Source organism: Chionomys nivalis, chromosome 7 (assembly GCF_950005125.1).
Source record: "Chionomys nivalis chromosome 7, mChiNiv1.1, whole genome shotgun sequence".
NCBI classification, from domain to species: Eukaryota; Metazoa; Chordata; class Mammalia; order Rodentia; family Cricetidae; genus Chionomys; species Chionomys nivalis.
This window is the reverse complement of record NC_080092.1, coordinates 12,508,491-12,521,568: the sequence shown is the minus strand read 5'-3', so window position 1 is coordinate 12,521,568 and position 13,078 is coordinate 12,508,491. Positions and strand designations below refer to the sequence as shown.

General features: G+C 52.9%; 2 protein-coding genes across 5 annotated transcripts; one reads left to right on the top strand and one right to left on the bottom strand.

Annotated features, from left to right (window-relative positions):
* Window positions 1-2,961: 2,961 nt before the first annotated feature.
* On the top strand, window positions 2,962-9,061 carry Tbl3 (transducin beta like 3). Its single transcript, XM_057774980.1, has 22 exons — window positions 2,962-3,082; window positions 4,403-4,454; window positions 4,537-4,632; window positions 4,718-4,765; window positions 4,868-5,009; window positions 5,092-5,176; window positions 5,254-5,424; window positions 5,506-5,581; window positions 5,669-5,762; window positions 5,846-6,027; window positions 6,116-6,257; window positions 6,367-6,425; window positions 6,527-6,630; window positions 7,072-7,219; window positions 7,308-7,538; window positions 7,623-7,693; window positions 7,773-7,929; window positions 8,007-8,065; window positions 8,290-8,393; window positions 8,480-8,551; window positions 8,656-8,814; window positions 8,908-9,061. Exons 1-22 carry the CDS (start codon window positions 3,042-3,044, stop codon window positions 9,015-9,017), a joined length of 2,403 nt encoding a protein of 800 aa, XP_057630963.1. The 5' UTR covers window positions 2,962-3,041; the 3' UTR covers window positions 9,018-9,061.
* Window positions 9,062-9,254: 193 nt separating this feature from the next.
* On the bottom strand, window positions 9,255-12,142 carry Noxo1 (NADPH oxidase organizer 1). Of its 4 annotated transcripts, none has more exons than XM_057775681.1 (8): window positions 11,311-12,142; window positions 11,131-11,211; window positions 10,888-10,963; window positions 10,617-10,794; window positions 10,294-10,475; window positions 9,966-10,079; window positions 9,694-9,811; window positions 9,255-9,576 (listed from the first exon to the last, which is right to left on the bottom strand). In XM_057775681.1, the coding sequence occupies exons 1-8, from the start codon at window positions 11,374-11,376 to the stop codon at window positions 9,345-9,347; spliced, it is 1,047 nt and encodes a 348-aa protein (XP_057631664.1). In that variant the 5' UTR covers window positions 11,377-12,142; the 3' UTR covers window positions 9,255-9,344. The 4 variants fall into 4 exon arrangements, with proteins under 4 accessions (XP_057631664.1, XP_057631665.1, XP_057631661.1 ...); XM_057775682.1 differs by having other exon boundaries at window positions 10,888-10,960; XM_057775678.1 differs by having other exon boundaries at window positions 10,617-10,963; window positions 11,311-11,384; window positions 11,987-12,142.
* Between the last annotated feature and the right edge of the window lie 936 nt (window positions 12,143-13,078).

Genomic DNA, 13,078 nt, shown 5'->3' with positions numbered 1-13,078 from the left:
GAGTTCGAGGCCAGCCTGGTCTACAAGAGCTAGTTCCAGGACAGGAACCAAAAAACTACGGAGAAACCCTGTCTCGAAACCCCACCCCCCCAAAAAAAAGAAAAAAGAACCTACTTGGTTACAGATGTAGTCAAGTTGAGAACCAAGAATACCCATCACCACGGGATAGTGAACTTCCAAGATAGCTGCCTTCTTCCTCACCCTCCTGACCTAAGATAAACCCCTGGCAGTTTAAAACAAAAGCTTTGTGGATTTTGTTTTGTTGTTTATTTATTTATTTATTTTTGGTTTTTCTTTTCTTTTTTTTTTTATTTATTTATTATGTATACAATATTCTGTCTGTGTGTATGTCTGCAGGCCAGAAGAGGGCACCAGACCCCAATTACAGATGGTTGTGAGCCACCATGTGGTTGCTGGGAATTGAACTCAGGACCTTTGGAAGAGCAAGCAATGCTCTTAACCTCTGAGCCATCTCTCCAGCCCCTATTTATTTGGTTTTTCAAGACAGGGTTTCTCTGTAGCTTTGGAGCCTGTCCTGGAACGCCCTTTGTAGACCAGGCTGGCCTCAAACTCACAGAGATCTGCCTGCCTCCCGAGTGCCGGGATTAAAGGCGTGCGCCACCACCGCCCGGCTAGCTAGCATTTTATTTTTTAAAGATTTACTTATTATGTATACAACTTTCTGCCCCCATTTATACCCACACGCCAGTGGAGGGCGCCAGATCTCCTTACAGATGGTTTGGAGCCACCATGTGGTTGCTGGGAATCGAACTCAGGACCTCTGGGAAGAGCAGACAGTGCTCTCAACCACTGAGCCATCTCTCCAGCTCGGCCAGAAGCATCTTAAAGAGCAGTAATGGAGCCGGTCGGTGGTGGATGCCTTTAATCCCAGCACTCAGGAGGCAGAGGCAGGCGGATCTCTGTGAGTTCGAGACCAGCCTGGTCTACAAGAGCTAGTTCCAGGAAAGGCTCCAAAACCACAGAGAAACCCTGTCTCGAAAAACCAAAAAAAAAAAAAAAAAAAAAAAAAAAAAAAAAAGAAAAGAAAAGAAAACAGAAAAAAAGAAAAAAAACAGTGACGGTACACCACAACGTTTGGGAGGCAGAGGCAGATCTCTGAGAGTTCAAGGCCAGCCTGAGGGAGTTCTAGGACGGCCAGAGCTACACAGAGCAACCCTGTCTCTAAATGGCCTGGGCCAGAGATGGCTAAGTACCTGCTACTGTAGAACTTTAAGACAATTCTGAACACATTTCTGACAACTCTCAGTCTCAGCAGCAATACTTTCCCCTTGCTCCCTGGGAACCAAGGACCTAACAATTGCTCTCACACGTACTGAAATGTTGGGAACGTTCCATTATCTTCCTGAGTCCTTGTGAATATTCTCCAAATAGATCTCAGTTATTGAATAAGGGGCAAGATAACCCTTAGGTATCGACTTGGTGACTGATGTTTTGACTTAGGCCCTAGGAAAGAGGCAAAGTGACCCTCAGATGTTTTCCCTTATCTCATCTGATCTGGCAACCGCTCTCCAGCCAATTATTGGTAATAGCCCTTTTGAATAAGCCAATCATAATAGTTAAAGAACAACCCCCAGACACCCCTTCCTTCTGTGGTTTTTCCTTTAAAAATAGCCTGTACCAGGCATTCAGGGTCTTCTAGCCTCCCGACTGCTGGAGAACCCTGTTATGACAGAATTAATAAAATCCTCATGCTTTTACATCAGCTGTGATGTGAGAGATGGTCTCTTGGGGCAACTCCTCCTCCTCAGTAACTGGACGCTAGGGACCAACACTACCAAGTCTGATAATCTGAGTTTCATTCATGAGACCTACACAGTGGAAGAAAAAACCTACTTCCATGTCTTCTATCTCCACACACACAATGGAGAGTGGGAGGTCAGGTGGCATACACATACACACTTAATGATAAAGTGAGGGTATGGTATTCAGAGGCTGAAACAGAAAGATCTTGAGCCTGAAGTCAACCTTGACTACCACAGAGTTCCAGACCAACCTAAAACTAACTGAATACATAACCAGAATTTTCCTTAAGTTAAATTGTTTTGTTTTTCAAGATAGGACTTCTCTGAGTAGTCCTGGAACTCACTTTGTAGACCAGGGTGGCCTTAAACTCAGTGATCTTCCTGCCTTTGCCTCCAAGTGCTGGGATTAAAGATGTGTACCACCACTTCCTGGCTTAAATTAAATTTTATTTATTCATGGTTTTTTGAGTCAGGGTTTGTCTGTGTGTAGCACTGTCTGTCCTGTAACTAGCTCTGTAGACCCAGGCTGGCCTCGAACTCAGATCCACTTGTCTCTGCTTCCCGAGGGCAGGGCAGTAACAGGGTGCACCACCACCGTCCGGTTTAAAAAAAATTTTTTTTTTTTTTAATGAAAAGAAAACAAGATAGCCTGGTGTTGGAGTGTTGGTAGCCCACACCTTTAAATCCCAGCACTGGAGAGGCAGAGGCAGGAGAATCTCGTGAGTTCGAGACCAGCCTGGACTACAGCGCTAGTTCCAGGACTGCACAGAAAAACCCTGTCTCGAAAAAGAAGAAAAAACAAGACAAAATTAAAACAAATAATAAATAGAAAAGACAAAATGAAAATAAATAATAAATAAAAAATAGTAAATAAGTAGTCAAAAAATGCAAGACGTGCCGGGCGGTGGTGGCGCACGCCTTTAATCCCAGCACTCGGGAGGCAGAGGCAGGTGGATCTCTGTGAGTTCGAGACCAGCCTGGTCTACAAGAGCTAGTTCCAGGACAGGCTCCAAAAGCCACAGAGAAACCCTGTCTCGAAAAACCAAAAAAAAAAAAAAAAAAAAGCAAGACGTTCAGCAAGTTGGCCGCTGCTTTCAGCTTCCACTCCCGGTCGCCACAGCCGGTACCTATAGTAGTCTCCCAGGGCGCGTGCTTATGACGTCAAAGTAGTTGCAGCTCGTGATGTCATCAGAACGTGCCATGAAGTACAGAGCAGCGTGTTGTCTGGTTCACGCGGCGGAGGGCTGCTGAGCTTGTAGGCGTCGACTGCACTCGGACATGGCCGAGCCTGCGGCCGGAGTGAGCCGCTTCAAAGCCAAGTAAGCACTGGGCGGAGGCGCCGGTGGCGAAGGGAGATGGGTTCGCTGTCCGAGGAACTGGGAAGAGCCAGTTTAGGAGGGCGTTCACGGGGGAGTTATACAGGGGGCTGTGCTCAGTCAGTCCCTCTGGCTGTGTGCAGCTCTGTTTAGTGCTAGGATGGGAACAGGCTCTGCCTTTATTCGTAGTGTAGAGTTTCCACACAGTTTTTACCCGTCGCTGAGTAGATTAGATTATTGTTAGCAAAGAAAGCACCTCTGTTGGTGGGTTCCCGTGCAGAGCACGGGAGGCTGGTTTTATCCTGATGGGCAGACTTCCAGGGAGTGGACTTGTGGCTGGGGGCGTTGCGGGAGGTGAGCATTGGTTTTGGGAAGCCCAGCCCAGCCTACATTCAGGATAGAGGAGGAAGACCTGTCACAGGACCTGGGCCAGGAACAAGTTGACAGTTCAGAAAGATGGGCAGAAGTCCTTCCTGGGCAGGGGCGTGGAAGCACGTGAGACGAAGGGAAGCTTTGAGCACTGCTATGTCACCCATCGGGCTGTTCTAAAGGGCACTAGACAACAGAGATGGAAGGGTAGGCAGGGCACCCAGTGAGGAGGAGACTGGTAAGGCCACTTCCCTCACCCCCAGGAAACTGCAATGGCTTGGCTTGGACCAAAACAGTGGAGAAAATGGGAAAGAGGACAGGTAGTTGGGGAGAAACCAAATGAGGCTGAGGCAGGAGGAGGGAGACTTGGTAGTGTAGTGGCATGCTGGGCCTCACTGGTGAAGACCTCGAGAATGTGTTACCTTTTTCTGGCCTCCCTCAGCTAGCAGGGAGCCCAAAAAAGCCTCTCTTCCGAAGCCTGGTCTGTTGCCTTCACCTTATTCAGGCCCACTTCCTCAAGTTATATGACGACCCCATGAGGGCCAAGAGGCATGATCACCAACTAGCCTTGGGTCTCAACTTTCTGTAAGGTGATGATAGCATCTACCCTCTGAGCTGTTAGGGTTTTTTTTGTTTGTTTGTTGTTGTTTTTTGTTTTTTTTTTTTCGAGAAAGGGTTTCTCTGTATAATAGTCCTAGCTGTCCTGGAACTAGCTCTTATAGACCAGGCTGGCCTCAAACTCACGGAGATCCACCTGCCTCTGCCTCCCAAGTGCTGGGATTAAAGGCGCTCGCCACTACTGCCTGGCTGAGCTGTTAGTTTTTATCTCTAGGTTCCTGCCGCTGCCTAGGTACTCTGCAAGGATTTGACTCATCTCTGGGAGAACACACAGCACAGGGCTTGGAATGGGGCGAGGGACTTGGGCAATCACTCAGTATCGTATTCTCTTTCCAGCTATGCTGTTGAGCGAAAGATTGAACCTTTCTACAAGGGCGGGAAAGCACAGGTAACTATCTCCATGGGCAGTTAGGGGGAAAAGGGATAGGGAATGCTGAGTGGTTCCTTGACTGAGACCCCTTTGTCCCTAGCTGGACCAGACCGGCAATTACCTCTTTTGTGTCTGTGGTACCAAAGTCAACATCCTAGATGTGGCCTCAGGGGCTTTGCTTCGGAGCCTGGAGCAGGTGAGGACAGGCTAGGCAGGTGTGAGGGGCTTGAGGGGAAGGTAGCATATTCTTACGGTGCTCTGTATTCCCATTCTTCCCTTAGGAGGACCAAGAGGACATTACTGCCTTTGACCTCAGTCCTAATGATGAAGTATGATGGGTAGGGGTGGTGGGTAAGCGCTGGTACCTCCCTTCCACACTGAATTGGCAAATGTGTCTTATCCTCTGGCTGTACTGTCTTACCATCCCCCAGGTCCTGGTAACAGCCAGCCGGGCACTGCTGCTGGCTCAGTGGGCCTGGCGAGAAGGCACCGTCACTCGTCTGTGGAAGGCGATACACACAGCCCCTGTGGCCTCCATGGCTTTCGACACCACCTCTACACTGTTAGCCACAGGTGGGACCCCAGCTAGGTGGGGGCGCTGGAGGGCACAAGGGCAAGGACTCTGTACACCTTTACCTCAAACACATTCCCACAGGTGGCTGTGATGGCGCCGTACGTGTCTGGGACATTGTGCAACATTATGGGACACACCACCTCCGAGGCTCCCCCGGTGTCGTTCAGTGAGTGGGTTGGTGGAGGAAGGGTGGCTAGAAGTACCGCCCTTGGAAGTAGGGCTAATTCGTCTGTCTTGCTCCAGTTTGGTGGCCTTCCATCCAGACCCCACTCGTCTGCTGCTCTTCTCCTCAGCCGTGGACACCTCTATCCGTGTGTGGTCCCTGCAGGACCGCTCATGTCTGGCCGTTCTGACCTCGCACTACAGTGCCGTCACATCCCTCTCCTTTAGTGAGGACGGCCATACCATGCTCAGGTCAGCGGCTGGCCACACAGGGCTCGGGTGGAAGGGGAGGCCAAGGCTGAACCTGGAACTGAGGGATCTGTTTCTCCCCAGTTCTGGCCGTGATAAGATCTGCATAGTCTGGGACCTTCAGAACTACCAGGCCAAGAGGACAGTGCCGGTGTTTGAGGTATGGCCTGACAAGCCAGGGCCAGCGAAGGGGGCAGGGATGAGAGTCCTGGCTGTATAGGCTCTGACCCAGCTCACTCATCCACAGAGCGTGGAAGCTGCTGTGCTGTTGCCCGAGGAGCCGGCACCTGCGCTGGGTGTGAAGAACTCAGGCCTACACTTCTTGACAGCTGGTGACCAAGGTGTGGGGAGGCTGGCCACAGGTGCATGAGGGGCGGGGAGAAGCCTGTGGACCTCCTCCCCCAACAGCCCTGGCCTCCTACAGGGATCGTCCGTGTGTGGGAGGCTGCTTCTGGGCAGTGTGTGTACACCCAGCCACAGGTGCCAGGACTAGGGCAGGAGCTGACCCATTGTACCCTGGCCCGCTCTGTGGGCCTGCTCCTCACTGTCACCACTGATCACAACCTGCTCCTTTATGAGGCACGTTCCTTACAGCTGCAGAAACAGGTTAGCACTTCTTCCTGCCTGGTGTAGGGATTGGGAGTTAGGCTTCCTTTCTTACAGGCCCTCACTATGACCTCCCTGTCTCCCGCAGTTTGCCGGCTATAGCGAGGAGGTGTTGGATGTTCGGTTCCTTGGGCCCAATGACTCTCATATTGTCGTGGCTTCCAACAGCCCTTGCCTGAAAGTGTTTGAGCTGCAGACTCTGGCCTGTCAGATCCTCCACGGTCACACAGGCAGGTCATGCCCTCTGACATCCCTGGCACCTTAGCCTGGCTTTGACAGCTTCCCTTCCCTGCCTCCTTTGTATAGTTCATCTCTGACCACTCTTCCCCTCTCTTCCAGACATTGTCTTGGCCCTGGATGTGTTCCGGAAGGGGTGGCTTTTTGCCAGCTGTGCCAAGGTGAGACTCCATACGAGATACAAAGGAACAGGCCTCCCAAGTGAAAACAAAGACAACGGCCCCATGACCCATCGCCTTTCTTCCATCCCTACTGTCCGCAGGATCAGAGCATACGCATCTGGAGGATGAACAAGGCTGGCCAGGTGGCCTGTGTTGCTCAGGGCTCCGGACACACACACAGCGTGGGCACCATCTGCTGTTCTAGGTACTGGATCAGGACCAGACCTGGGGGTATCCAAGGAGGTAGAGGCCCAAGCCATTGTTTTCTAGCCCAGGGTGGAGAATGGTGTGCTGGTTTGACCACACTCTGAGGCTTTTACAAGAATGTAGAACAGAAAAGAGGCCCAAGGAGACTCAGGTGCCACGGCAGATTTCTTGGAAGTGGCCTTGGAAGGTGGACAACATAGGAAGGACTTGAGACAGAACAAAGTCCTTCTGGAGGAGGTGCTTCATTAAGAGCTTGACTCTGGTGTGTGGTGACTGTAAGGATAGGTGGTGCAAGCAGAGGCATTGGGGGCGATGTAGACCAATCTACATCCTGAGACGATCCCTCTGATCCTGATGATGGTCTGGAAGGCCAGAGCTTGGTATACTGCAGACAGTGTCCTTGGACCTGAGCAGTGTCTCCCTTTCTTGTTGGCTACAGGCTAAAAGAATCTTTCCTGGTGACGGGCAGCCAGGACTGCACTGTGAAGCTATGGCCCCTCCCTGAAGCCCTGTTGTCCAAGAACACAGCTGTGGACAGTGGCCCGATGCTTCTGCAGGCCCAGACCACCCAGCGCTGCCATGACAAAGTAGCTGCACATGGCCTCTGGGATGGGGTGTGGCTGATCCCTAGCGTGGAGTGAGTGTCTGAGTTTTACCCCCTACTCTCATCACCAGGACATCAACAGTCTGGCTGTCTCCCCCAATGACAAGCTGTTAGCCACGGGCTCACAGGACCGCACAGCTAAGCTCTGGGCCTTGCCTCAGTGCCAATTGTTGGGTGTTTTTTCAGGCCACCGACGTGGCCTCTGGAATGTCCAGTTCTCACCCACAGACCAGGTGCTGGCCACAGCCTCTGCTGATGGCACCATCAAGCTCTGGGCACTGCAAGACTTCAGTTGTCTCAAAGTAAGTGTTCCCCCTTGTCCTGTTTCCCCCTCTGGTAACATTGCATACTCATGAGGCTTGGGTCCCTCTCTGTCTCCCCTGCAGACCTTTGAGGGCCATGATGCTTCTGTGCTGAAGGTGGCCTTTGTGAGCCGTGGCTCACAGCTGCTGTCTAGGTGAGTGGGCTAGGAGAGGGCTGGGGGTGTGTAGTGGGGGTCATGCCTCTAAACTAAGTCCTTCCATTTTCAACCTCAGTGGTTCTGATGGGCTTCTGAAGCTGTGGACCATTAAGAGCAATGAGTGTGTGCGGACACTGGATGCTCACGAGGACAAAATCTGGGGGTTGCACTGTAGCCGACTAGATGACCATGCCATCACCGGGGGCAGTGACTCCCGAATCATTCTCTGGAAGGTTGTGAATTCTAAGGGGTGGGATGAGGCAGGGCACGGGACAGCACTGGGGCTTGTCTGATCCTAATTTGATCCCAGGATGTGACAGAGGCCGAGCAGGCAGAAGAGCAGGCCAAACGGGAAGAGCAGGTGATCAAGTAAGTCTGGGCTCAGTAGCACCCGCTGCACACCCTCAGCAGACCTTCATGCCCACAGTACCCTTGCACGTCGCCAGCATAGCATCTCCTAGAGCCCTCAGCAGCAGTAGCTCCTGTGATCCCTGCTGTGAGGCATAGGAAGCAGGTTGAGGTAGGGCTCACACCTGTGGCTCTTGGGCCCAGCCAGGGTCTCCGATTGATGTCTTTTTCCTCTATCCCACCAGGCAGCAAGAACTGGACAACCTGCTGCATGAGAAGCGTTATCTCCGGGCACTAGGACTTGCCATCTCCCTGGACCGCCCCCACACTGTACTGACTGTTATCCAGGGTCAGTACCTGCCCCAGTGCAGGCTGGGGTTGGGATAGCCCCAGGGACCAACAAACCCTTTCTTTAAGTTGACTTCCCTCTCACAGCCATCCGGAGGGACCCTGAGGCCTGTGAGAAGCTGGAGGCCACTGTGCTCCGACTGCGACGAGACCAGAAAGGTTGTGGGCAAGCTGGAAGGGATCAGCCTGGGGAGGGGGTGACGTGGTGGGCAGAACACAGTGGAATGGCCCAACAAACGGGGTGTCTGTCCCTATACTCACAGAGGCCCTGCTGCGCTTTTGCGTCACGTGGAACACCAACTCCAGACACTGTCACGACGCCCAGGCCGTGCTGGGTGTGCTGCTGCGGCATGAGGCACCAGAGGAGCTGCTGGCCTATGACGGGGTGCGGGGTACACTGGAGGCCCTGCTGCCCTATACCGGTATGGGACATGACCTTAGATCCTGGGACGCCCCTGGTGGGTTTGCAGACAGCCCTCTCTTCCCCCAGCCCCAACTCCTCTGTCTTCCTCCAGAGCGGCACTTTCAGCGGCTTAGCCGGACGCTACAAGCAGCCACCTTCTTGGACTTCCTGTGGCACAACATGAAGCTGTCCCCACTCCCTGCTGTTCCCCCAGCCCTGTGAGACACATAAAAGTTGCACTTTTCTATCTCGGTTTCTCATGTGAATCTGACCAATCTCCCCCAAAATCACTGGCCACATTGGTCCACCATAAATTTCAACTGTAGAAGTTCAAGCCCTCCCACCCCCCACCCCATTTCAAGCCCTCACGGCACAATGAGATTAGGTGAAATCATTCCACTTTTATTTAGAGAAAATGGGAAGTTGTGGCCCCTTGGCCCTCTCACCCATCCAGCCCCACCCTATCCTGCTCTCTTGGCAGGTCTGGATCCCTGCTTTGCTTGTGGTTGGGGTTGACAATACAACCTCTCTACAGGGCTACACAAATCCTCAAAGGGGACCCAGGGTCCTTTGGTCCTGTTCCAGTGCCCTGCGGGTGATGGTGCAGCATCGGCTCTGAATGGCACTCACACAGGGGCGAGTTGGTACTACAGGGGTAACAGGCCTGTCTGCAGCCACCTTGTCTTCCCTGCCATCTGGGAGCCCTGGCCTGCCCAGGAGGGAGCCCAGCCCTTCAGGCTGCAGCAGCACTGCAGGAAACAGACCTTCCTGGCCATTGTACCTACAAGAAAGGCAGGGCTTGGTTAAGGATTTACCTGATATGTCCCTCCTGCCAGGCAGCACCTGCCACTGCTATAACACACGCACGCACACACGTGTGTGAGCACACTCACTGTACCTGCACAGCCACCAGCCACGGTCTGAGGGTTCCAGCACATGCACGCGTGCCCCTGCAGGCACTGATAGCTCATCAGTACGACTGCCCTCATAGGCCTGAGTAGCACAGAACTGCATCCCTAGGGTGGGTGTTTGGGGGTCACTGGAGAACTGTAAGGCCAGAGTCCTGACCTTTCTCCTGGTGCCCCACTTTCACTTCCCTCCTGAGCTTGCTCTCAGCCTTGCCGCAGGTCCATTCTTAGTGGTGAGCTTATGGTAGGGATGGGCTCATACCTCTACGTTGCAAAGCCAGGCCTGATTCCTGGTCTTGGCCTAGGGCTCCCTCCTCCAGGTAGGGAGCTGGAAACCAGGCTGTCTGTTGATCCTTATTCTCCACCAGCCACCAGCCTGTTCAAGAGGCCAGGAAAGGGCTTAGATGCCAAGGCCTGCACCCATCTTGGTCAGAGAGCAGATGTTTTGTTTCTTTTGTTTTTGGAACTCACTATAGACCAGACTGGCCCTGAACTTCAGAGATCCACCTGCCTCTGCCTTAGGTGCTTGGATTAAAGGCATGCGCCACCATCACCCAGTTGTCCCCAGGTTCTTAATACTGTGGCCCTACCTGACGGATGTCGAAGTAATACATCCAGAATTTCTTGAGCCTGCGTGTGAAAAGGCCTGTCTCTTGTGTCATGGGTGTAGAAAGGATGTAAACAGCGCATGCTCTGAGCCTCCAGACTATGAATGGTAAGGCTGCTTGCGGGTTGAGATAACGGCTCCTCTGGTGTGGGCAGGATCACCAGGCTGGGCAGGGCAGCCAGCATGTGTGAAAAATGAAAAGACAGGATGGGAACCCCTCTCCCCATCTATGCATAGGCCAGCCCAGCCTTCTCATCTGCCCTTCCAACAAGCGCATGGACTGGGAGATGGGTGTATATTAGTCACCTGCCGGGAGGCAGCCTAGGCTCCAGATCCAGAGGTCTGGGTGTGAAGAAGTCGCTGAGCGCCGAGCTCCTCAATACGTGCTCGGAGGTTGCCAGCAGAGCCTGTACGTAGGTCTTCAGCAGCCGCAACCGCACCAGGCCTCGGCCAGTATGCCCCCGGCACGTCAGCAATGGAGCATCTGCCCGGGTACCACAGGAACACACTGGGACCACGCTCTCACGCTTGTTTGCCAGACCTCCCGTGACCACCCTGTAACCCCTGTAGGCCTGACCAGGAAGCTTGGGAAGAACGCGGTCAGATCTCCGGAGCAGGCCCGCCTCCACCGGGAAGATCTTCTTAAGGCTCTTCTGAGGGAGAGAGGCAGGCATCAGTCTCCCAAAGTGGAGAGAACCCCAGGGAGAGGGAGGGAGGGTCCCTGGAAGAGTTCCTACAAGCAGGCAGGGAGGTCGTGTATCTAGAGGCCTCTGGATTGGGGTGTGAGCACCCGATTTGAAGTAGTCCCAGTGTTACTCACCTGGAGCTGCCTGAACTCATCCCAGCTCCTGCGAACAGAGGAGTCACTGTTGTCCGACCAGCGCACGGAGAAGGCAAATGTCTGCGCGAGGAAAGGTGGAGGTGCCATCTCCCCTCAGACTTCGTCACCTACCCTTCTGCCTCTTCGGGCAGGGGAGGAGGGCGGGCCGTGTGGTCCTACCTGGAGTCGCTCCACCTGCACCAGGGCTACCGCATGCGCTGATACCGGGTGTCGTGGACCTGCCATTGTGCCTTCTGCTGGGTGCAAGGGGCTCAGAGCAGCCGGAAGAAGTGAAATGGAATTTCCCTGCACTGCCCTAAACCCGAGTCCCTGCAGAGCGTTCACACCTGGAAACTTCTCAGTTTCCTGGTCGTTCTTCAAGCACAGAATCTAAGGATTCATCACTGGAGGACTAGTGCTGGGGGGAGGGGCAAGCCGGGGCAGGTGGAAGGATAAATGAAGTCCTTTGTACTGGAACTGCCCCCGGGGGCCTCTCCTCCCCTAGCCAAATGAAGAAAGGAGGTAGGCAGCTCCTTGACCAAGTGCTGCCTCAGCCTCACCTGCCGCCTCGGCCACTTCCCCGCCCTGCTGTTACCTCCTCCCAAGGTGTGCCTAACAGCATGGTTTTTAAATTTGCCTGTGGAGCCATATGCTACTGTCCTCCGAGCCAACTATTTCACCCCTGGGTCCTTTTAGGTTTGTTTTTTGTTTGTTTGCTGTTTGTTTTGGAGGGGGGGTTGAGACAGGGTTTTGCTAATTTGCAAAGGCTGGCTTTAAACTTGCGATATTCCTGCCTCAGTGTCCTGAGCAGCTGAGGCTCAGAGCTGTGTAACAAGGCCATGGCCATGAAACCTACCTCTTTCCTTGGTCAAGTCTTGGCATCGCCTTAAGCAACTGGTTCTTTCAGAAGCATTGGAAGACGGAAGAGCAACAGGAAAGGGCTGAGTCGCCACCAACCCTAACCACCCTCTCTACTCAGCCACCACAGCCGCTGCCCCCTCTCACATAGATGCACACGGAAGAGCCCGACTCTGGCAGAGGTTCCTCACAACTGGAAAGGTGGGTCAGATAAGAGCACTGGCTGCTCTTCCAGTGGACCCAGGTTCAATTCCCAGTGCCTACATTGGCAGCTCACCACTGTCTGTAATTCTAGTTCCAGGGAATCTGACATACTCACACAGACATACATGCAGGCCAAACACAAATGCACATAAAATAAGAAAAAAAAAAAAAGCTGGGCTGGGCAGATAATTACAGGTGGTGCACACCTTCAATCCCAGCACAGGAAGGGAAGCAGAGGCAGGAGAATCTCTTGAGTTTGGGGTCAGCCTGGTCTAAAGAACAAATTCCAGGACAACCAAGGCTACACACACACAATCACTCTCACAAAATAGGAGAAATACTGAAAAATAGAAATGGGGATCAGGTCAAGACAGCTTTGTCCCAAATTGCCCAACGTCTCCCACTGTTTTAGAGCAAATCCCAATTTCTAGCATGGTGGTGGGCTATTGCCCAACTCTGAATCCTGGCCTCCATCTGCCTCCCGAGTCCTGCCCCCAGTGGCCCAGTGCTTCTGTAAAATGCAGATAGCCTGAGCTAGCCTTCCTACAGGCCTGTGCCTAAGGGTCTCCAATGTAGGAGAGCTATGCTTCCATACTCTATACATGGCTTTCACCAGTTCGGAAATAAAATTTATTCCAGTGACTGGGTTTTCCCCGTCTTTACCCCTGGTCAAAGGCCAAGGAGGCTAGGGACAGAAGCTTGTTCCTTGTTCTGCTCAGTGCCGGAAGCAGCGCTTGGAGCAGGGTACCACTGTACAAATATTTGCAGATGAATGAACACATGGAGGCAGAGGAAGGAACTCTTCCTGTGATGACCCAGGCTTTTAACTCGAGTTCTTGAGGAGGTGCTGGTGGTGGCAGAAGATTGAAGAATTTAGCATCATCTT